A 25,507-nucleotide genomic window follows, 5' to 3' on the forward strand; every position below is an offset into this window, starting at 1 on the left:
GAACTTTTGAAACAAATATTTGTGATATTTTTAGCAAATTTTGCTGGTGAATTTTCCCCAGGTTAGCCCTTCTCTACTACAAGACCCCAAATACCCTCCCCTTCAAGGAAAAATGACTAATTTTCAGAATGGAAAATCTATGTCTAAGTTTAAGGTGTGTCACTTATTTGATTTTGAAAACATTATTTTATTTGTCTGGCACTTAATTTCCTTATCTATGAGATGCAATGCTTTGATTAAGGAATTGTTTCATAGCCCTCATCTAAATTAGTAATCTCATGACACCTGATGTCTTTGCTATGTTGGGTACCCAGTACTAAACCTTTTTTATTATTATGCACATATTATAGTGGATAAAGAGTCTGGTTACCATAATTCCCAAAGCTCCAGTGCCTGGAATGTGGTTATCCCTATATGGCAAAAGTTCTGGGAATTCCCCTTGACAAATGATCTTGAAAAGTGTACTTTGTCTTATACCCACCTTCCTTTGCACAGTCCCCTATGCTTTAGCCCTTGCATATTTCCAGTTAAGCTTTGTTCCTTTTCAGATGAGAGTTGAAGTAAGCCATAAGGGAAATCTTAAAGACTTAAAATTTTTTACCCTTTCTGGGTATTTTGCAGAAGTCTTTTGTAATCAGACGAAAGTGAGGCAGAAGGGAATTTTTCCTTTTTGATGGAATTAGTCAGGAAAGACTGCTATGGTGATGACAATACAAAGAAAAGGTAGGTGGAAAAATCCAGAGCCACAGAACTTCAGTTTTTAATGAGAGAAACTCCATATAAAAGACATTATGTCTAAGATAAATACAGATAATTTTAAGGGTAACTTTAGAAGGAAAGGCACCAGTACATAGGGGCTAGTTCATGAGAGTCATGAACAACTTCTCAGGTCCCACGTCCTCTGTCCACCTGAGCCTTGAGATCTCTGGACCACAGATACCTAGAGAAGAAGCTAATGGTAAAAGTAGTTGTAAAAAGACAAAGCTATATATCTCTAGACACAGGGATCTTTTCCCCTAGCATATAATCTCTTTTTTGTTTCAGCCATCAGCTTATCATTCTGAGTAAATCAATTAAGCATTAATAAATGACAATAAAAATTGTAAAAGGTTAAAAAAATAAGAACAATATAAGAAGAATTTATGTCAAAATAATCTCATCTTCTCCCTCCCTCTCTCCCCCTTTCTCTTTCTCTCTACATCTCTCAAAAAAATTTCACATACCTAGATTTTGAAAAAAAATGTCTGTCCTCCCATCTTTGAGGACATCTGAATTTTAAGCTAAAAGAAACAAAAAGGACTAAAAATCAACAGTAATTATTAATGCTTGAAAGTTAATTGAAAGTAAAATGCCTAGTTTTTCTGGATAATAATCTTCTTGAACTTGGACTTTTGAGCATTTTTGTTAATGGAATAAATAAGCAGAGAACTTATCCAATGAATTTAAATCAGCATAAGCTGAATTTAATACTTAAAATTGTGGATGACCAAGTTTTGATTTTTTAAAAAGATCTTGGCAAGACATAATATGCATCCAAAAAAAAATTAAATTTCTTTGAAACAAATATCATCTTGAATTTACACATACACTGCTGTCAGCCACAAACTTAGATAAGAAATTCTGAAGCTTCCGAATTTCTTTCCCAAACACCCTGTCCATTTAGCATCTTCCAGTTCTTGCCTTGCTTGCCTCATCTCCATCAGCCAGAGACCCATTTTTATGTCTCTTCTTTCTTTCTTTCATCCTCTTCATTAATGTATTTCCTTTTTCTTTGAGGCTAAACCATGTATTCACTCACCAGTCTGATTAATGATCCCAGTGCAGAGTGCGGTGCTAGTTCACACAGCATGTGTATGTGTGCTGGTGATGACCAGAGCTCGAGTTATAAGACAATCAAGCCTAAGCTCATCTCACCCTAGCCTCCCCATCCCAAATATGATTATCATGTCACAGATGGTAAAATAACACTGGTTGCAGTGGGAATATGGGATGTGTCTACACAACGTGCAAATTTTTGTCTCAGGTGCAAATTCTCATCAGTAAGAAGTACTGATTCATTACAATCTCCAAAGGAATTCTAATGTGGGAGAGAAATTTTCAGGTAGTCTAAGATTGGAGCTGGGAAGATGAGTGAGTCAGAGTTACAAAGGAATCTTGAAAGGGGGCAGATTTGAAAAATTCTGACAACTGGTGAAAGTTTGTGCAAAATCGGCACCCCAGGACCTAATCTTGTTCTCCTGTGATTCTCCTCAGTGTGGGTAGTATCGTCAAAGATACATATCGCACAATATTTGTGCCTGTCTGTACTATGAAATTCTTACCTGCTGTTTGACATGGAGAATACTCCCCTTCCTACTTTTTCAGTCTTCTTATTCCTTATTCCCCACCGCACATTCTTTTACCCAGCAGCATTGGTTTCTTGGTTGTTCCATATCCAAAATATCCCATGTCTTGGCTCGGGGCATTTTCTCTGGCTGTCACCCATGACACCCATGTCACCCTTCTCTCCAACTATTGACATTCTTGGGTTGCCTTTAAAGTCTTCACTAAAATTCCACCTTCTCCAGAGAGTCTTTCTCAGCTCCCATTAATTCTAGCTCCTTCCCTCTGTTAATCGTTTCGTTTGTCCTACATACAGCTTGATTTGTATATTTTTGTTTCTATGCTGTCTCACTAATTAGATTGTAAGTTTTTTGAAGGCAGGGACTTTCATTTTGCTTTTTTTGTGTGTGTACCCAGTACTTAATAGAGTACTTGGAAGATAATAGCTGCTTAGTAAACATTGATTGATTGAATACATCCAACATGAAAAGTCATGCAAATCCATTATGATACAATTTAATATGCATGATCATCAAAGTCTTTATCTAGATAAAAATATATACATATACATAAGCATACAAATTATACATGCATATATATTGTGTGTATATGCATATATGTATGTGCACATATATACATGTATATGTGTATACATATGTATATATAAATATACACTTATATACACACATATATAATATATATACCCACATGAATATGTATACATCATAAAAATCTAGAATATGCAGTTCAACAACATTTTGAGAGTTAAGTAGGGAATTATGTGTTATCAAGATAATGTTTCCAAATCTGTTATCAAATCATGCAATTTCTACCTTTGAAGCATGTCATATATGCCAACCTCCCATTGTGCTAACCGATCAGAGGTGATCAGGCGTCCCTTGGGAAGAATTCCTCTTTAAAGGGCATATAAACAGTTATCTCACTACTGTGAGGGGTCTTTGGACTTAAAGAGATGGCCAAATGACCATTCTTTTATTAATAATTTTCTGGTCATATTAATAAAATGATTAAAATGCCTGGAAACTATATTTCTTGGGCCTTTTTAATCATTAAAGAATAAAAAACCTAAAGCTTCAGATAAAGGCTCCTGAATGCATTTAGGGTTAGCTTGACGGGAAGCAGAACCCAACTTTAACATGAACTTAATAGTCAAGAAATAGTCTGAAAAATGAGCTAGTAAGATAAAAATAAATCACATACAAACACAAAAGCAAAACAACAACAAAAACAACAAAACCTTGATTATATAAAATTACTGTGGTAACAGGAATGATAAAAACAAAAACTCAGAAGAGAATAAACATGCCAAAATAGCTATATGCAAAACCTCAAATAAAAATGTGAATTGCTCTCAGGGCCAAAAAGAATTAGTGAAGGAGCTCGAAGAGGAATTTTTTTTTCATTTTTTTATTATTTCATTTTTTCAGTGTTATACAGTCACATCTATATAACTTAGATTTTTTCCCTCCCTTCCCCCTCCCTCCCTGAGATGGCATATGATTTTATATAAGTTCTACACACACATTCCTATTAAATATATTTTCACCTTAGTCACATTGCAAAGAATAATTAAAATGAATAGGAGAAATTATAAAACAAACCAATATGTAATACAAAAGAAAATTATCCGCTACATTCTGCAAATGAATTCCATAATTCTTTCTCTGGTTTTGGAAGGCATTTTGCCTTAAGAGACCACAGGGGATTTTTTAAGTCCTTGAATTGCAATCAAGTACTAAGTTTACCTGAAAAAATACTCCCACGCTGTCGTTGTTGCTGTGTACAAAGTTCTCCTGTTTCTGCTGCTTTTGCTCAGCATCAGTTCATATAAGTCTTTCCAGTCCTCTCTGAAGTCTTCTTGTTCATCATTTCTTACAGCAAAATTGTATTTCACTACATTCACATACCACAGTTTACTCAGCCATTCCCCAATTGATGGGTATCCCCCTGATTTCCAGTTTTTGGCCACCACAAAGAGAGCTCATATAAATATTTTTGTACGTGTAGGACCTTTTCCCATTTTTATGATCTGTTGAGGATACCTATCCTAGCATTTCTTTTCATTAGTTCCCTTGATATTCTGGACCTTTTGTTCTTCCAGATGAATTTTGATATTATTTTTTCCAGCTCTGCAAAATAATAATCTGATTGTTTGATTGGTATGGCACTGAATAACTAAATTAATTTAGGTAGAATTGTCATTTTTATTATATTACCTCATCCCACCCACGAGCAACTGATATTTTTCCATTTACATAGATCTGACTTTATTTGTGTGAAAAGTGTTTTATAATTGTGTTAATATAGTCCCTGGGCTTTTATTTTGACAGGCAGCCTCCCAAATATTTTATAGTGTCTACTGTAGCTTTCAATGGGATTTCTCTTTCTATCTCTTGCATTTGGACTTTGTTAGTAATATATAGAAATCAAGAAGATTTGTGTGAGTTTATTTTGTAACCTGCAACTTTGCCAAAGTTGTTTATTATTTCAAGCAGTTTTTTTACTTGATTCTCTGGTATTCTCTAAGTATTTCATCTGTAAAGAGTGATAACTTAGTTTCCCCTTTGCATATTCTAATTCCTTCTATTTCTTTTTCTTCTCCTATTGCTACAGCTAGCATTTCTAATATCATATTGAATAACAATGGTGATAATGGACATCCTTGTTCACTTCTGATCTTATTGGAAATGTATCTAGCTTATCCCCACTGCATATAATGCTTGCTGAAGGTTATGGGTAGATACTCCTTATTACTGTTTGGAAAGTTCCATTCATTCCAATGTTCTCCAGTGTTTTCAATAGGAATGGGTGTTGTATTTTGTCAAAAGCTTTTCCTGCATCTATTGAGATAATCATGTGCTTTCTGTTAGTTTTGTTGTTGATATGATCCATAATGTTAATACTTTTCCTAACACTAAACCAGGCCTGCATTCCTGGTATAAGTCCTACCTGATCATCAGGTATAATTCTCATGATAAGTGGCTGTATTCTTTTTGCTGAAATCTTTTTTCCCTTCCTTCCTTCCTTCCTTCCTTCCTTCCTTCCTTCCTTCCTTCCTTCCTTCCTTCCTTCCTTCCTTCCTCCCTCCCTCCCTCCCTCCCTCCTTTCCTTCCTTCCATCCTCCCTCTCTCCCTCCCTCCCTTGTCTTGTAGGGCAAGATAAATTTCTATAACACATTACCTGTACTTCTTATTTCCCAGTTTTATGCAAAAACAATTCTCAATATTTCTAAGAGTTTCTCTTTTTGGATCTCTTTCAGGAGGTGATCAGTGGATTCTTTCAATATTGATTTTGCCTTCTGCTTCTGGAATATCAGGGCAGTTGTCCTTGATAATTTCACTTAAGATGATGTCTTTGCTTTTTTTGATAATGGCTTTCTGGTAGTCCCATAATTTTTAAATTGTCTCTCCTGGATCTATGTTCCAGGTGAGTTGTTTTTCCATTGAGATATTTCACATTATCTTCATTTTTTCATTCGTTTGGTTTTGTTTTGTAATTTCTTGGTTTCTCATAAAGACATTAGCCTCCATCTGTTCCATTCTAATTTTTAAAAAACTATTTTCTTCAGTGAGCTGTTGAATCTCCTTTTCCATTTGACTAATTCTACTTTTTAAAGCATTCTTCTACTCATTGGCTTTTTGGACCTCTTTTGCCAATTGAATTAGCCTATTTTTTAAAGCCAAAGAAAAACAAAATTTATTAAAGATTTTCCACCTTGGGTTGGTTGTTAAGGAACCTAAGCATTTGTAAAACTTGTATTCACAAGGGGGACAGATAGAATCTCAGCTAGCTAGAGTATGAGCTGGATTGAATCTCAGTGTCTTCATGGAGTCAAGAAGGACCTTAAATACAGAAAAGACTATAGGAGGGATCTGGGGGTGGTCTGGAAGTCTAGGGTGATGAGAGGAGGGGTTTAGGGAGGGTCTTGAGGAGAAGTCCAAGGAGGACCTCAGTGGGACTAGGATGACTCATACACAGCTAGAAGCAATCAGGAGATATTATCAGGAGATATCAGACAATGGAGGGCTTGTGTGGGAAGCAGGTGGGGCAGTACATAGATCTTGATAGGGGCGGTATAGGAATGACAGGTAGGAATGACAGGTACCCTGGGGTGAGTACAGATAGACTCTAGGGAGGATCTTGATGGGAAGGTCAGCAGACTGGGGAATGGGGTTTTGATGGGAGTGCAACAGAGACCTGAGAAGAATGATAATGTAAAGCCAATGGGCTTCCTGAGACTGCTAAAACAACTGGGAAGATTAGATTAGAGTAGAAAGACTAGATTAAGTGGGAAGATTCAAGGGGAGTTCAAGGAAGCTCCCAGAGTCTGAACCACATCATTCCACGCTCATACAGATTGGACCCAAACTCTTTTAAGGTTAAGGGTATTTAGCCTATTTTTTAGCCTATTTTTAAATTAATCTATTTTTAAAGGTGTTATTTTCTTCAGCATTTTTTGGGTCTCCTTTAGCAAGCTGTTGACTCTCTTTTCATGATTTTCTTGCAGTGCTCTCATTTTTCTTCCCATTTTTTCCTCCACCTCTCTTACTGGAATTTCAAAATCCTTTTGAGCTCTTCCATGGCCTGAGACCATTGCATATTTATTTGGGAGGATTTGGAGACATTGACTTCCTGTAAAGTCAATTTTTCTTTCTCATCCAAAAAGATGGAAGAAAATTCCTGTTCACCAAGAAAGTAACCTTCTATAGTCTTATTTTTCCCTTTTTGTACATTTTCCCAGCCAGTTACTTGACTTTTGAGTCATTTGTCAAGAAGAGGGTGTACTCTGGGGACCTATAAGTTCTCAGTTCTTCCAAGGTGACATAAACAAGGGAGAGGAATTTACTCCTCTCCTGGCCTGTGCACTGGTCTAGCAGCAACCAAAAACTTTTCTGCCCAGAATCTGTGAATAGTAGAATTCCCTCTCCACAATAGCCCCCTGCTCAGCCAGACCAGTGCTCCTCCTCACTCCCTGGCCAGACTCCTGGCTGAGATTCAGATCCACTGCTCAACTGTTCTAGGGACTTTAGACAGAGGGTAGGGTCCCCATTCAAGGCCGAGACCCAGATAAGCTGCTCAGTTCCCCCGGTGGCTTTAGGCTGAGGGCTCCACAAATGGATGCTGCTGCCCTGCCACAGCTGCTGCCATCACTGCTGCTGCTGCTGCCTCCACCGCTGCCACCTGGTGTAGGGGCTAGGGGACAACCCTGCTCCCTTCTCATCCAGCTGAAAAAGCGTTCTCACTGACCTTTGTAGTTGTCTCCAGCGTTGGGATTGAGGGATCTGAGAACTGTTGCTACTGCTGGGGATTTCACCCCAGAGTCCTGTTCTGGTCCTGTTCCTCCCAGTGCTGTGCAGCCTAGGCTGGGTTGTGTGCCATCCATGCCCCATATGATAGACCTTTCCTGTCAGCCTTCCAGGCTACCTTGGGCTAGAAATCTCTTTTTCTCTGTCGTTCTGTGGCTTCTGCTGCTCTAGAATTTGTTGAGAGTCATTTTTTACAGATATTTAATGTGCTGTGGGGGAAGAGCCAGAGTATGTGTGTCTTTCTACTCCTCCATCTTGACCCCTCCCTCTTGCTAATATCTTATTTAAAATTTTTGCATCTATATTCATTTGAGAAATTGGTCTATAATTTTCTTTCTCTGTTTTGGCTCTTCCTGGTTTAGCTACCAAAACCATATTTGTATCATAAAAAGAATTTGGGAGGACTCCTTCTTCCCCAATTTCCCCACCCTTCTTTAAATGTTTGATAGAATTCATTTGTCAATCCATTTGGCCCTGGATATTTTTTTCTAGGGAGTTCATTGATGGCTTACTCAACTTCTTTTTCTGAGATGGGGCTATTTAAGTATTCAACTTCATTTTCTGTTATTCTGGGCAATTTATATCTTTCAAAATACTTTTACATCTCATTTAAGTTGTCTAATTTATGGGCATATAGTTGGGCCAAGAAATTTCTTTAAATTGTTTTAATTTTCTCCTCATTGGAGGAAAAGGGAGTTCTCCCTTTTCATTTTCGTTATTAGTAATTTGGGTTTCTTTCTTTTTTTAATCAAATTGACCAAAAGTTTATCAATTTTATTGTTTTTTTCATAAAACCAACTCTTACTTTTATTTATTATTTCAATAGTTTTCTTAATTTCAATTTTATTAATCTCTCCTTTGGTTTTCAGTATTTCTAATTGCTATTTACTTGGGGATTTTCAATTTCTTTCTTTTTTGAGCTTTTTCAGCTGCATACCCAATTCATTGATCTCCTCTTTCTCTATTTTATTCATGCAGGAATTCAAAGATATAAAACTTCTCCTAAGGTTGGCTTTTGAGGTATCCTATAAGATTTGACAGGTTGTCTCATTACTGTCATTCTCTTTAATGAAGTTGTTGATTGTTTCTATAATTTGTTCTTTAACCCACTCATTCTTTAGGAGAAGATTGTTTAGTTTCCAATGAATTTTTGGTTTATATTTCCATGGATTTTGATTACATATAAGTTTTATTTCACTATGATTTGAGAAGAATGGATTGACTGTTTCTGCCATTCTGCACTGGATTGTGAGGGTTTTATGGCCTAGTACATGGTCAATTTTTGTATTTGTGCCATGTACCGTTGAGAAAAAGGTATATTCCTTTCTATGCCCATTCAGTTTTCTCAAGAGTTCTAACATATCTACCTTATCCAGAGTTCTATTCACCTCCTTAACTTCTTTCTTGTCTATTTTGAGGATAGATTTATCAAGTTCAGAGAGGGGGAGGTTGAGGTGCCCCACTGGTAGAGTTTTGCTGTCTATTTCTTCCTGGACCTCCCTTAACTTATCCTCTAAGAATTTGGATGCTATATCACTTGGAGCATATATGTTTAGTAATGAAATTGCTTCGTTGTCTATGGTGCCATTTAGCAGGATATAATTTCCTCTCTTATCTCTTTTGATTAGGTCTGTTTCTGATTCTGCTTCGTCTGATATTAGAATTCCTACCCCTGCTTTTTTTACATCAGCTCATGCACTAAGTATTCTGCTCCAACCTTTTACTTTTACCCCGTCTGTATCCCCCCATTTTAAATGTGTTTCTTGTAAACAACATATTATTGCATTACGGTTTTTAATCCATTCTGCCATCTGTCTCTGTTTTATGGGAGAGTTAATCCCATTCACATTCACAGCTATGATTACTATCTGTATCTTTCCCTGCATCCCCTTTCCCCTTGTTTGTGGTTTTAGTTCTCCCTTCTCCATTGCCCTCCACAACAGAGTTTAATTTTTGACCACAGCTTCCCTCAATCTTTCCTCCCTTCTTGCAGCCTCCCTCCCTTTTAATCCCCTTTTACCATACTACTTCTTACCTCTATTTTAGCATCCTTTCCCTTTTCTTTTCCCATTCTTCTCCTGCTGCCTATAGAGCTAATTGTATTACTGTACTTACCTGAGTTTGTTGCATCTTCCTTGAATGCAATCAGATGAGAGTACCTCTCAAACAATGCTCATCTCCCTCCCCTTTTTCCCTCTACTGTAATATTTTTCTTTCCTCTTCCTGTGATGAAATTTATTTTTTTTTTTGCCTCCTCCTTTTCACATCTCCCATTACAATCCCTTCGTATGCTTAAATCACATTGGTTATCATCATGTGATTTCATTTCACCCACTCTCTCTATCTATGTGTATACCTTTTATATTTCAAAGTAAATATACAATTCTCAAGAGTAACAAGTATCATCTTCCCTTATAGGGATGTGAACAGCTTGCCCATAGTGTGTAACAAGTTTTTTTTTTCCCCTTGCTTACCTTTTTATGCCTCTCTTGAGACCTGTGTTTGAAGATCAAATTTTCTATTGAGTTTTGGCCTTTTCGTCATGAAGATCTGTAAATCCCTTATTTCACTGAATGTCGATCTCCTTGCCTGAAATATTATGCTCAGCTTTGCTGGGTAATTAATCCTTGTTTCTAGTCCCAGCTCCTTTGCCTTATGGAATATTTTATTCCAATTTCTTAGATCTTTTAATGGTGAAGCTGAAAGATCCTGTGTGATCCTGACTGTAACTCGTCAATATCTGAGTTGTTTCTTTGTGGCTGCCTCCAGTATTTTCTTCTTCACTTGATAGTTCTGGAATTTGGCAACAATATTTCTTGGTGTTTAGTTTGGGGTCCCTTTCAGAAGATGAAGGGTGGATTCTTCTGATCAGTATTTTGTCCTCTGGGTCTAAGACTTTTGGGCAATTTCCTTGATGATTTCTTGGATGATATTGTCCAGGCTCTTTTATTTTTGTCATGGCTTTCTGGTACACCAATAATTCTCAGAGTTTTCTCTCCTGGGTCTGTTTTCCAGGTCAGTTGTTTTGTCCAATTAGATATTTCACATTTTCTTCCGTCTTTTTATTCTTTAGATTGTTTGACTGATTCTTGATGTCCAATAGATTCATTAGCTTCCACTTGCCTGATTCAATTTTTTATCAAAATGTCTTTTTCAGTTAAGTTTTACATCTTCTTTTCCATCTGTCCAGTTGTTCCTTTTAAGGAATTATTTTTACCAGTTAGTTTTTGTACTTCCTTTTTCATTTGTCCAGTTGTCCTTTTAAATTCTTCTGTGATTTCTTTTTTCATACAGTCAGTTTTTCATCTATTTCTCTAATTTGGGTTTTAAAATCCTTCCTGAGCTCTTCCCAGAATGCTCTTTGTGCTTAAGATCAGTTCATATTCCCTTCTGAAGTTTCAGATGGGAGTACAGTCTCACTGCTGATTTCTTTGGTGTTTGTGTTTTGGTCCTTGTCCCCATATAAAGATTTTATGGTCTTTTCTTTTCTGCTTTGCTTCTTACTCATAATAACCCTTTTCCTGGCTTTTAAAGTAGATCTCTGTGTCTGTGTCACAGGGAGTTTTGTCCCACAGTTCTTGTGCCTAAAACTTGAGGTTTTGTGTGTTGTGGCCTCTGGTTCTTTCTTTAGAACTTTCTTTGGAAGCTAAAATGCTGAAGCTTACCTGGTTCTGAGCTGGCCAGTGTTGGAAAGCAGAGGCAAGGTGAGGTCTTTTGGGGCTTTCCCGCAGTTACCCTGGAACTAGCTCTTTAAATGTGGGGGGAGGGTGGTCTGGCTACAGGAGGTCTCCTCTGCTGAGCTAGCGCATAAGAAAGCTCAACTCTCCACTCTAGTCTCTTCCTAATTCCCGTGGGGTGCTGAGGCATGCCTGGAGTCCTGTTGTTGGCAGTTCCTGGCTTCACCCTCCTGAGGCTCAGGATATTCTCTCTCTTTTTTGAGTTGGGGCTCTCTGAGTCAGCTCTTGTCCTGCACTTGTCACCTTTGGCCACAGCAAGAGGAACCCTCCTTAGCGATCTTTCTAGCCTCACAGACTAAGAGTTTGTTTACCCCTTCTGGTGCTCCCACTGTTCCTGTGTTTTTCCTGGGGAGATATTATCTGGGCTTGTCAACGTTAACAAGGGGAGGGAGATAGCAATTACTGATCACTGTGCCATCAAAAAGATGGCAAAGAGGAATTTTAAAATCAAATAAACGAGGTAGAGTAAATATTGGGAAAAGAATGAGAGTGATGCAAGTGGACAATAATGCCTTAAAACCAGAATAGGTCAAATGATAAAAGAGGCACAAAAATCCATGAAAGAGAAGAACTTTTTAAAAAGCTTAATTGGCCAAATGGAAGAGGAGGTACAATAGCTCAGTGAAGAAAATTAGAATTTGAACTTAAAAATTAGAACTGAGCAAGTGGAAGATAGTGACTTTATGACACAGCAGGAAACCATAATACAATATCAAAGGTGTGAAAAAATGGAAGACAAATGTGAAATAGCTCATTTAGAAAAGGAACTTGGAAAATAGTTCCAGAAGAGATAACTGAAGAGTCTAGACATGATCTTCCAAGAAATTATCAAGGAATACTACCTTGATATCCTACAACCACAGGGCAAAACAGAAATTAAAAGAGTACACAATACAAAATAGGCAAGTGAAATATGAGAGATTCATGAAAGTTAAACTGCTAACATTCCTACATGGAAAGATATTATGAACTTCATCACTATTAAGGAATTTTTAAAAGTTTACATAGAGAGAGAGTGTCATTATGAGTTGGCTATAATAATATCACATCTAAAAATAATATTAAAGTATAAGAAAGGGATGCAATGGGAGAATGGGGAAGATAGAAGTACACTGATATAAATTATCTCACATAAACGAGGCACTGTTTTTACAGTGGAGGAAAAGATGGGGAAGATTCAGATCATTACAGGATATAAAATGCATAATTTTGATTACATTAAATTATTTTTTCTGCAAACAAAACTAATGCAACCAAGATGAGAAGGAAAGTAGAAAACTTTGGAAACAATTATAGCAAGTTTGTCTGATACAGGCTTCATCTCTCACATATGTGAAGAACCGAATCAAATTTATGTTAATGAGTTATTTGTCAAAGGATATGAACAGTCCATTTTCAGAAGAAGAATACCTTTATCTCTCATGTATGTGAAGAACGGAGTCAAATTCATATTAATTAATCATTTGCCAAATAAAAGAATAGTCAAAGGATATAGATAGTCCATTTTCTGATGAAGAAATGAGAGCTGTATATAATCATATAAAATGATCTAATCACTATTTATTTAGAGAAATACAAATCAAAACAACTCTGACTGATATCACAAAAAGGAAAATGACTAATGTTTGAGGGGATATGGCAAAATTGAGACACTAATTAACCATTTTTGGAGTTGTGAACTGTTCCAACCATTCTGGAGATCAATTTGGATCTATGACCTAAGGGCTATAAATCTGTGCATAGCCTTTCATCTAGTAATAGTATCACTAGTTAGATGCCCCAAACATAAAAAAGAAAAGAAAAGAACCCATTTGCATAAAGATATTTACAATAACTCATTTTGTGGTGGCAAAGAACTGGAAATTAATGGGATGTCCATCAATTGGGGAGTGGCTAAGCAAGCTGTAATATATGATTGTCATGGAATACAATATTACTCCATAAGAAATGAAAAGTAGGATTTTTTCAGAAAAAAGAAATACCTGGGAAGACTTACATGAGCTGATGCAGAGTGGCATGCGTGGTTTCCCTTAGTCTGATCATATTAGAAATACCTGTCTAAACATAGACCTTTGTGGTAAACCCAAGATCTGTAGAAATGCAAAAGAATGAAACTAGTTTGAGTTTCTTATTTTACCGAGGCTTTCACTCAACAGCCGTTAGGTTTCTGTCCTATTGTTCTGTTCTTCAGAAGAAAGAAAAGCAAGGCAAATAAAGAAACAATGCTTCCAGTCCAGTATTTCAAGTAGTATTATGAGAGAACTAAAAGCAGAAAGAATGTGGTCAAGAGGAAGAAAACACAGAAGATTGGAGTCTTGAAGATCTGCCCACTATTTCCAGTTAAATCACATGCTCATAATCTACTTTCTGTACTGTGTTCTTGGCAATTTTTAATTTCTGTTGGTTGGAGATTATATTTCTTCCTCTAAATTGCATGTTCCACCCGTACTGAAGGACAGTGGACGTATCCCAGCCTTTTCTAAGGAAGAAAGAAGTTTTGAGTTAAAAGTATCATGATCCTTTTCATTAGAAAAAGATGTCAACCCAGAACAATCAGTGTGACTTATTGTGAATTACTGATTCCAGAAACCTATTTTTCTTCCTTATTTAAAGAGGAAGAGCGACATAATATGACTTTCTTGATAATATCTTATATCCAGAAGATAACTTATCTTTAGCATCTTGTTGTCTCCTCTCACTGTGGTCTGGAGCACTAGACACAAGGTCATGTAGGCAGAGGGGATTTTATCCATGTTGGTTTCCAGTAATGGGTTTCCTATAATACCAACATCACAGAATAATTAACAAAATTAAAGAACATCAAGGGTGATGTGTTGAGTGTTGTGTGAATTGCATTTTAGGGAGGCAGAGTAGTAAGTCATCAGCTTCACTCTCTCTTCTGGGTCACTGAAGTCCAGTGATGGGACAAAAATCAAGATGATTGGTGATGGTCCACAAGACAGTGGATGATCTTGGCATCTTCAATCCCTGATTAAGCTCTTGGCCCCTGAAGTGCCTGTTTCAACCACTTTCATGGACATTAGAACAAATTGTTCTCATCTACCCTTTCTGCCAAGGAAAGTCTTCACCTGCAGGGGTAGATATCCCCCTAATACACCAATAGTCTTCAGGCCTATCCACTATCCTCAATCTTGTTCAGCCTGTCTGTCAGAAATATTTATCAGATTGTGACCTCTAGCCATGCTACATCTCTTGGAAAGGTGGGAGTTGGTGAAGGTAGATACAAAATGTGGATGAATTGTCATGAAAAGGGCTCAACAAGCCCTCATACCAGAGGTGTTAGTCCTCCTGAACATCCCACACAGCAGCAGCTAAGTGGTGTAATGAATAGAGAGCCAGCATTGAAATTAGAAGATTCATATCCCTGAGTTCAAATCTGATCTGAGACACTTACTAGCCTTATTACTCTGGGCAAGTAACTGAACTCTACTTGCCTCAGTTTCCTCATCTGTAAAATGATATGGAGAAGGAAATGACAAACCACTTCATTATCTTTGCCAATAAAACTCCAAATTCGATCATGAATAGTCAGACACAACTGAAAAACACACATATATAATATGACATAATATAAATTGAAGTCCATAAAATTACAAATTGCAGCTTTGGTTTCTCTTGACCTTTATCTCTACCCTAAGCAGAGTAGAGATGCATGCTCCTTTTCTTGTAAAGCAGAGAAAAGTTGCTTTCCTACCTGATCATAAGTGCTTTTTTCCAATTAATTAATTTTTCCAATTAATTAATTTCCGATTAATTTGATGGGAATTACCACAGGAGGGAAAAACTTTTTTATGTTGTTGCTCTCTATGTGCAGCGTGGATTGATTGTGAGGACAATATTAATTTTCCTGAAAGTGACATGATAATAACAGCTCTGCAGGGAGATGATCTCAGATACAGTTAAACTTATAACATGATACTCCACCCCATATGTTTCTACAGAGAGAGACAGAGAGGGAAAGAGAGAGAGAGAGAGAGAGAGAGAGAGAGAGAGAGAGAGAGAGAGAGAGAGAGAGAGAGAGAGAGAAATTGAGACAGGACAGATGGAGAGAGAGAAAGAGAGACAGACAGACAGAGAGACAGAAAGAGACAGATACCTTGCTACAGCTTTGCCTACCATACTGACAAGGCAGACCAGCCAGGTAAGTGACTCAGTCTCAAAGACAGAAGCCTATAGGGAAAGTTTCTTTCACGAAAAGGAATCCATGGCTTTGGGTATCTAAGAACTAGCATTAAGATTGGGGCACAATCTTTGCCTAAATTAACATGATGCTCTATCTTTAAATCAGAAACTGTTTAACTTATTTTTAGATGAGGTGGAGGCGTGTCTCTCTGTTGCTTCTCTGTTCTGGGGCCTTCTAGGATGATTCAGTATATTTCATATGAGGGTGGAGTTCATAAACATGGCATTCTAAAGGAGAATATTTCTGTCCCAATGAAATATAATCCAAAATTTTCTTTATTCTAGTCAATCTTAACCTAGAAAGCTGATGATATGATCTGTGAATATTATGTCTGATACTGGCACAAGGACATAAATCTCAGAATTAAAATAAAGCTTCTACCAGAGGGGAAAGAAAGCAGGTAATATCTAAGGACTTGAGAGAGGTTTGATGCAGTCTTGACTCTCTTGGTGTGAATTACAGATAGTTTGTGCCAAGACATCAGAATTTTCGGGCCATTCAGACTTCTTCTAAAATCTAATGCAATGTGTCACTACTGTCATAGTTCTCAAAGCTGTGGGAAAGGTGGCCAGCTGGTGGAAAGTGTTTGTTGAAACAGAGTAGGCTGTACAAATGCTCCTTAGACTGCAGAGGTTACTCTTCCTATATTTTAGAATTCAGAGACTTTTAGATACCAAAGCCTAAATGATATCCAAGTAGGCAGATGGCTCTGCCTGTGGCCATAATTGTGATACAGGGTCTAGAACTTTTCCCTGGACACCAGTTTTAGAAAAGGGACAGTCAGAATGTGCAGCCCTACAGAATCATAGAAACAGCAGAAGTTAGAAAAATGTGACTACACATAATAAGCTAAAATGGGACAATGCCAATACAAAATAACTACAATCATTGTTGGCATTTATGTAGAGTACGTTACCTATATAGTATCTGCTTCAACACATGCAATGACATTACAAAGAAACTGAGAAAGTAAGTGACTTGTCCAAGATCACCAAGATAATTATGATCTCTGTAGGATTTTACTTATGCTCTTCATTACTACAAGTTTTATGCACTGTCCATTAGCATTCTCCTGCTGACTCTACAGTGGCCCCTCCTCTTCCTTAAGGAAAGACAGACTTTTTCTTTTTTGTATTAAGCACAAGAAGTCCCCCTTATGTCCCTCTTCTACTTAGTCTTTGCTCCCCTGTCTTTTATCTCCCACTCCATTTTTAGTCCCTCTGTTACTGTCCAGCATACTCATTGTTCCCAGGCACTTACAGACTCTCACAAAACAGTATTTAATGTGTTCTCTTTCTTCATAAATGAGTCTTTATGGAGAGGGCAAACAGGCTGAGGTCAATGTCTGTCTGTGAATCATTTCATAATTAAGAATCAGGAGACATCGACTCAAATCCTAGTTCTGCCATTTACTGCCTAAATGACCTCAATTAATTCCTTCTCTTTTGACCCGTTTCTTCGCTGGCAAAAACAAGATAATGGATCAGATAGCCTTCGCAATTCCTTCTAGCTCTGTTCCCATTAACTCTGAGAAAAAAACACTCTGGAATTCTTTATCTCTCTGCTTTGGTAACAGAAAAAATGATACTGAAGTGTGCCTCCCAGGAATCTCTGCCAAAGTGAAAGGTGGGGGAGGCTGAAACACTCTCATTATAGTCATATCATTTCAGTGTCTCTCAATTTACCTAAGTCAGCAGTTATGGGAGATGTCCTTGCCATGTATTAGGTAACTTGACAAAAAGAAGAGTAGGAAATATTTGTGAAATCACTCTATATTTGCAGACATCATTTGGGTTTGTATCAGCATGTTTAAAGTGAAATTCTTAGTTGGAAGAACAACTTTTTATTAAGTGTTTACTGTGGGCCAGGAAACATGCTAGCTGCTGAGGATATAAAAACTAAATGATAGAGGCACTGGGGAGGGGGAACAATATGTTGCCAATAATTAAAATTCAAAAGAGGTGAATATAAAGGATTTGGATGTGAGAGGGAGCACAAAAACTGAGAAAAAAAGTTTATTGTACAAAGTGGCATGTGTTTGGCCTTGAAGAGAGTTAGGAACTCCAGGAGCCAGAGTTAGTTAAGATTTTCTCATTGTTATTTTCAGACGTCTTTATAAATTACATTTATTTTTTAAAAGAGCTACATAGTTTTCGTTGATAACAAAAAGCAATCTAACCTGCTTGTACAAAACCAGATTTTGGTTGCAATCATCTGGCAGACATGGGGTACACACTATTTTTTAAAAATATCCATGAAGCCCCATATGTTTGCAGAGACTGGTGCAAAGGACTAGGGGAATCATGGGTCTGATAAATTAAGTCACTGTTTTCACAGTAATGAAAAATTCAAATTAAGGAAGGGCTGAAGAGACAAGAACAAAAAGTAAGAAGGCCAAATTGAATCTGATAAGACTATACAAACTGAATTTTCTGTTTCCAAGAAGGAAACAGATAGATTTTTTCATAGCAGTAGAAATTTCTTTACCATCTTAAGTCTTACAAAACAATTTTCTTGTGATAACTACATTCTTTTTTCCCTTTCAACACAGACTGAATGAGGGAAGAGATGCCCACAGCTGACTTCTTTGATTATTACTGACTATATGTGAAAAGCCTTCCTATGTAGCTATTCGTCCTATGAACCCTAAACAAGAAGGGGTAAGATTCCTCATGGTAGATAAGAGACCCTAAGAAATCTTTGGCTTAAAAAGCCTATAAGATCATTTGATACTTTGTAAGGAAATGTGGAAAGGTTTAAACATTCTTAATGGTTTGTGATTTTAAACTGAACTGCAAACAGATATTAATAGAGAATGTTATGTTTGAGAAAAATAGTGAGGAATACAGAGAAATAAAATGGGACATTTTGGCCTAATTAATGTATAATCACTTTTTAGTGAAGAAATAATTGAAAATGGAATAAAAAAATTCCAAGGTTTCTATACTGGTCCAAGGTTAAAGAAATATCAATTATCTGTCATGGTCTAATAGTCTAATAATTTTAGCATCTTGTGGTGAGAGAAAGGATTATCATGCAGGAAGAAATCTTTAGTTGTGCCACTATACTTCACCTGTGTCTAATATCATGCCAAGTATAGTGCTCAATTTTGGGTACCACAAATTAAGAAAGACATTGATGAGATGAGTGCTATCACAAGGGTAAAAGGTTCTGAGATCATGTCATAGAAGTATAAATTGAAGAAATTAAGGTAGTTGTTGTTTATTTTGGATAAGATAAGACTAAAGCTCAGATGAGACATGATTTGAAGGGCTTCTCCGTGGAAGAGGGATCATATTTGTTCTGATGGCCATAGAGAACTGTAGTAGGAGATGTGGTGGATATGGCAAGGAGAAAATGTAGGCTTCATTTTCAGGGAAGGTGGGGGACAGAAGAAAGAGGAGATCAAACAAAAAAACCACCCCACAAACACCACTACCACTAAAAGAAAAACAAGAAGAAAAAAATACTTCTTAACAATTAACAATTGTCTTAACAATTGTCAAAAAGCAGATTGGGCTGCCTAATAAAATGTTGCATCTATTTCAGATTAAAGTCACTCAACAGCTTTTCAGGCATAGAAATGGGGATGTGGGGGTTCCTTTCAGATATGGGGTTGCACTATGGTATAGATGCAAATGGCCTCTCTATCTTTAGGCTGTGACATTTTGTGAGATTTCATAAAGTATTTAATAGTTATCTGAAAGGAAAATTGTAGATTGTAAGTTTTATTTAGAAAAATGGAAAACTTACCCAAATAAAACATTTAAGCAAAAAAAATCACATACACAAAAAGTGAGAAATCAAAGAAATGAACTATTATAGATAAATAACATGAAAGCCAGCCTTGAGAACAGGTATGCCTGGGTGCAAGTTACACATCTGACGCATCCAGGCAGCAATCTTGGAGGGAATATGTTAACAGTGAAGAATGAGCATTATTTGTTAAGGTTCTTGTAAAGATAGGTTTTGAGCTGAGGGTTGAAGGAAGACAGGGAACACAGAAGGTGAACATGAAGAGTGAGAGCCTACAAGGCAGGAGAGATTCAACAGTGAGAAAATAATGGAGTGTTGTGTCTGTTTCATAATCTGTATCAAAGAGCGTAAAGTGTAAGGAAAGTTAGGAAGAGAACATGTTGTGGAGAACTTTAAAAGCCAAACAGAACATTTTAAATTTGATACTAGAAGTAATAGAGAACCATTAGAGTTTAGTGAGTAGTGAATGCCGTGTGACATTTACAGCTGAGTTTCTGGAAGATCACTTTAGCAGGTGAATGGAGTGTGGATGTGAGAGTCAAGAACTAATAACAATTTTGTGAGTCTGGATAACTAGGAAGATGGCATTACTCTGAACATTAATACAGCACTTCAGAAGATGGGAGGATTTAATGGAAAAGATACAGAATTCTGTTTTGGACATGACGACCTAGAAATACCTATAGGATATCCATTTGGAGATATCCAATATGAAATTAGTGATATGATGTGACGGATTAGGAGAGGGGCTAAGGTTATATAAATAGGTCATAACCTGGCCTGATTGTTTTGTTTTGTTTTGTTTTTTCTTGAGGTCACAAAAATAAGGGCCAAAACTATTTTTGGCTGCATAGGATATTTTCCTCGTTCTCTAACGTCTTTAAAATTTAGATCTAAAGGTAATTACAAAATCAAAGGTGCTTTTTACCTATCAAGAATGTAAGTTTATGCACTAGTCTTTATAAAAGGAGTTCTAAACTTTTTGGGTCATGGACACCTCTGACAATCCTATGAAATCTGTGGACCTATTTTCAAATACTTTCTCGAAATGTATAGTACAAAATATGTGAGATCAACAAAGAACATAATGAAATTCAAGTGAAGACGTACTTTTTCCCCGCAAATCTTTATAAATTCACCAAAATCTATGTGCAGCCCCTTTCAGGGACCTGCATTCTCCAGATCGAGTCCTTGATTTTTAAGCTAAACTAAATAAACTCACTCTCTGTTTCAGAGCCTCCAAAGTGGGAAAGAACTTCCACTGATTAATCAATCAAGTCAAAAGCATGCAAGTATGTATTACATAGTAATCCGTGATGGGGATGAAAGGGAAGATTTCATGGCCATTATTTCCAAAGTTTAGATGCAGCTACCTACTGTGCACTGTAAAATCCAGTCACCCTGTTAACAGAATTAACTATTCTTCCTAGATACAGATTTCCAGTTTTTTAACCTGATGCCTTGTATCCAACAAAACTGGAGATAATTGTATAATTAAGATTTTTTAGTTCTCAACTATTTTGAAGCTTTGATAATCCATTGTCTCTAAAAATCTTAAACAGAGTTCAAAGTGCTTAATCCTTTTGAATCAAAATAAACTTTTACACCATATTTTTGGATATCATCTGTGTTGGAAAGTCAGAGAAGGAATTCTATCCAATGCAGATCCACAACTTTTCTGCAAGTTGCACTCAACCATTTTACTGAGAACAGAATTGTTATGTTTCCCTAGTGACCCAATCAATATGTGTCAGAGGTAGAACCTAACTTCTACTTAAGGGATGACTTAGACATCATCTGGATAAAATAAGTTGGTTCCAAGTCAAGGACTCAAAGGGAGATGTTAAGATATTTTCAGTCTGGAATGTCAATGAAAATTGGACAGCAAGTATAGAGGGTAAAATAAAGATAACAGGACAAGGACAGACAACATCTGTCAATCCCCCGTACACACACAAATATTTGTATTGATACATTTAAATGACAGCCAGTATCCAATTTGGCCACTAGTGGGGAGGGCCATAACCTTTTCCCATTCAGAGCCTCAAACTTGAGTTTATCACTGTAATGAACCAGACTTGAAGAACAAACATGCTTAATTTATCTAGTTAGTGGTTTTGGATATCTGATAATTCTAACTGAGCAGTAAAAAAAAAAATTTGTCTCTTTTTGACCTGGTGGGCAAACCAGAGCCTACTTTACAACTTTGGAGCATGGGCTCCAAAGTCCTATGTGAATAAAACATAAGTGCTGGGTCTGGTCAGCTCGACATCACCTAAACATTAGGCATTAAAAATTCATAGAGGCACCTTATAATGAATCGATATGCCACAGACACATATTTGAGATCACTAAATCTTACCCTTCTTCACAAAAGATCATATGAAATTTCATTGCAAAACCTTGAGTCATTAACTATCATACTGTCCTTGTTTCTCCCAGGTTATTTTGGATCTGATGAAAATTCCTCTGCCCAAGACATCTAAAGAATGGCTTTTCTTTATGAAGTCATCAGAATTCTCTATCTCAACCAAATTATAATTGGGATTCTAGGAAACTCTTTTCTCATATACCTATGCAGTTTTAAACTCAACATAGGTCAAAAGAAAAAACCTGTAATTCTGATGCTCATCCATTTACTCTTTGCCAACATCATTTTCCTTCTTTTCAGAGGAATACCCAAAATAATTGAAGTTTGGAGGTTAAAATACTCTGTGGATTACACTTCTAGTAAAATTATATCTTACCTGCAGAGAGTGGCCAAAGGCATTTCCCTCTGCAGCTCCTGCAGCCTGAGTGTCTTCCAGGCCATCACCATCAGTCCAAGCAGTCCCATGTGTGTAGAGCTCAAAACAAGAGCTCCGAAGTCTGTCTTACCCTTCTGTCTTCTCTGCTGGATTTGTAATCTACTGATGGATATAGTTGTGCCTATGTATGGTACTGGTTCAAGCAACACCACACACGGTAAAGAGAGCTGGAATATTGGTTTTAATGCTCTAGACCTCTATCCAATCAAGACTTTAGTATTTCTTATCTGGAAATGTGCTTATGATAGTGTGTTTGTGGTTCTTACCGCCATTACTAGTGGTTACATGACATTTCTCCTCTACAGGCATCACCAGAGAATACAAAACATTCAGGTCACCAGTTTATCCCACAGGAGCTGCCCAGAACAGCAAGCCACGAAAAGTATCCTACTACTGGCCAGCACCTTTCTCATCTTTAATTTAACGAGCTCCATGTTTATGATTTATATGACTTTTACTAAAGAAACCAGTCCTGTGGTAGTTAATGTTTCTGCTTTTCTTTCTTTGTGCTTTCCAACAGTCAGTCCCTTTATTCTTTTCAAGAGTAACACCTGGATCACTAGGTGCTACTGCATTTGCTGAGGGATGAACAAGCTGTGTCCCTCTGACTTGAAAATCCAAACAAGAAACCTAGAGAACAGTAGAAGTAGAAGTAGAAGGAATACTGGTGAATGCAGATTTTAAAAGCTCCCATTCTATTGCTAGTAAAAGCTCAGGTTCTAAGATTGGGGATCAAATTTATTTCAGGTTTTATATATTATTTTATTTATTTTGATTTCTCAACTAAAATTTTTTCTGCATTGATCACTCTGTCCAAGACAACCATATCCTGAGCTAATTCACAGTAACTGAGAATACAGTTCTCAGGGATGCATTGAAGGATAACTTCACTTCCAGGATGGAATTCTAGAATGTCTTTAGGTCTGACCAAATTCCTTCAAACTCCATTCTCCCTGTCTTATCTGACACAATATCTTTAGGGCATGTTCACAATTGCCAAGCATAGGAGACTACTTTGTGGAGGTATCAGTATTGGATCTCCTTTGAGTAGGGCTTTCATTATAAACTGTGTAACAGTCACATGGATCAGCCTGATCCCTTAAATCTTCCTTTCACTCTGCTCCATTCCTGGGTCAATAAGGCAAGCAAAAAAAAAAGTAATATTTTTAATTGCTCCAGGTGAGTATGTTTTTTAAATTAATTTTAAAAATTAATTTATTTGCTTTTTGTTTTCAAAAATTTCTTCTTATACATTTTAAATTTTCTCCCACTCTCTTTGCCTTCCCTCCCCAAGGTGGCATACAATCTTACATGGATTCTACACGTACATTTTTGTTAAACAGACGTTCACATTAGTCATGTGACATAGAAGAATTAAAATGAAAGGGAAAAACCATGATAAAAACCAAAACAAAACACAGCAAAAGAGAAAATAATCTACTTTATTCTGCATTCCGACTCTCTAATTCTTTCTCTGGATGTGGATGGCATTTTGCATCAAGAGTTCTTTGGGAATGTTTTAGGTCCTTGCATTACTATGAAAGGGTAAGTCTATTGGAAACCGTCATGACACTCTGTGGCTGTTACTGTGCATAACTTTCTCCTGGTTCTTCTCATTTCACTCAAAGTCAGTTCATATAAGTCTTTCCAGGTTTTTTCTGAAGTCCACCTGTTCATCATGTCTTGTAGCACAATAGTATTCCATTATGTTCATATTACGCAACTTGTTCAGCCATTCCCCAATTGATGAACGTGCCTTCAATTTCCAGTTCTTGACCACCATAAAAAGAGCTGCTATAAATATTTTTATTCACCTGAGAGCTTTTCCTATTATCATGATCTCTTTGAGACAAAGCCCTAGAAGCGATATGGCTGAGTGAGAATGCACATTTTATAGGCTTTTGGGCATAGTTCCAAACTGCTCTCCAGAATGGTTGGATCAGGTCACAGCTCCACCAACAATGAATTAGTGTTCCAATTCTCCCACATCTTTTCCAACATTTATCATCTTTCTGTTTTATCATGTTAACCAGTCTGATAGGTGATGTGGTACCTCAGAGCTGTTTTGGGTTGCATCACTCTAATCAATAGTGATTTAGAGTATTTTTTCATATGGCTATAGATAGGTTTAACTTCTTCCTCTGAAAACTGCCTGTTCATATCTTGACCATTTATCAATTGTGGAATGACTTGTACTCTTGTCAGTTTGAGTTAGTTCTCTATGTATTTTAGAAATAAGGCCAGTATGACACACACCAGTTGTAAAAATTCTTTCCCAGTTTTCTGCTTCCCTCCTTACCCTGGTTGAATTGACTTTGTTTGTTCAAAAACTTTTCAATTTAACATAATAAAAATTATCCATTTTGCATTTCATAATGTTCTCTATCTCTTGTTTATCTATATTCATTAGGGAAATTGGTCTATAATTTTCATTCTCTGTTTTGGCTCTTCCTGGTTTATGTATCAGAACCATAATTGTATCATCAAATGAATTTGGTAGGATTCGTTCTTTCCCAGTTTTCCCAAATAGTCTATATAGTATTGGAATTAGCTATCCCTTAAAAGTTGGATAGAAAACGCTTGTCATTTCATCTGGCTCTGGAGATTTTTTCATAGGAACATCATTGATGATTTATTCAATTTCTTTTTTTTTCTGACAGGGGATTATTTACTTCGTTTCTGTTAATCTGTACAATTTGTATTTTTACAAATAATCATCCATTTCATTTAGATTGCCACATTTATGGGCAAAATAATTTCTAATCGTTGCTTTAATTTCCTCTTCTTTGGAAGTGAGTTCACCCTTTTCATTTTTGATACTAGTAATTTGCTTTTCTGCTTTCTTTTTTTCAATCAAATTGATCAAAGGTTTATCAATTTTATTTTTTCATAAAACCAGTTCTTAGTTTTATTTGTAAGTTTGATAGTTGTATTGATAATGCGTTTTTGCTTATTGTTAATGTACCTTTGCTTCTTAATGAGAAGATCTTCTCCACCCATTAATGGACTTGCCTGACATGGCATGACTTGCACTTGACTTTGTTTTGAGTGAAGAAGGGCTGTGCAGGTCACCAGCCTCACTTCTCCTCCAGGGCCATCTGAATCCAGTGACCAGATATTCATCAGGATGACTGGAGATGACCCAGGATGAGGCAATTGCAGTTAAGTGACTTGCCCAAGGTTACACAGCTAGTGAGTGCCAAGTGTCTGAGGTGAGATTTGAACTGCACACCACCTAACTGCCCCTTTTATGCTATCTCCAGTCATCCTGATGAATATCTTGTCACTGGAGGAGAAGTGAGGCTGGTGACCTGAACAGTTCTCCCTCACTCAAAACAAAAGTCAAGTGCAAGT

At 36.8% G+C, this 25,507-nt stretch overlaps 1 protein-coding gene across 1 annotated transcript; it reads left to right on the forward strand.

The window, feature by feature from the left end:
* Positions 1-21,835: 21,835 nt before the first annotated feature.
* Positions 21,836-22,735, forward strand: LOC140511015 (vomeronasal type-1 receptor 3-like). The gene has a single exon (XM_072619984.1). It carries the CDS (start codon positions 21,836-21,838, stop codon positions 22,733-22,735), a length of 900 nt encoding a protein of 299 aa, XP_072476085.1.
* The last annotated feature ends 2,772 nt before the right edge of the window (positions 22,736-25,507 follow it).

This window comes from Notamacropus eugenii, chromosome 6 (genome assembly GCF_028372415.1).
Source record: "Notamacropus eugenii isolate mMacEug1 chromosome 6, mMacEug1.pri_v2, whole genome shotgun sequence".
NCBI lineage: Eukaryota > Metazoa > Chordata > Mammalia > Diprotodontia > Macropodidae > Notamacropus > Notamacropus eugenii.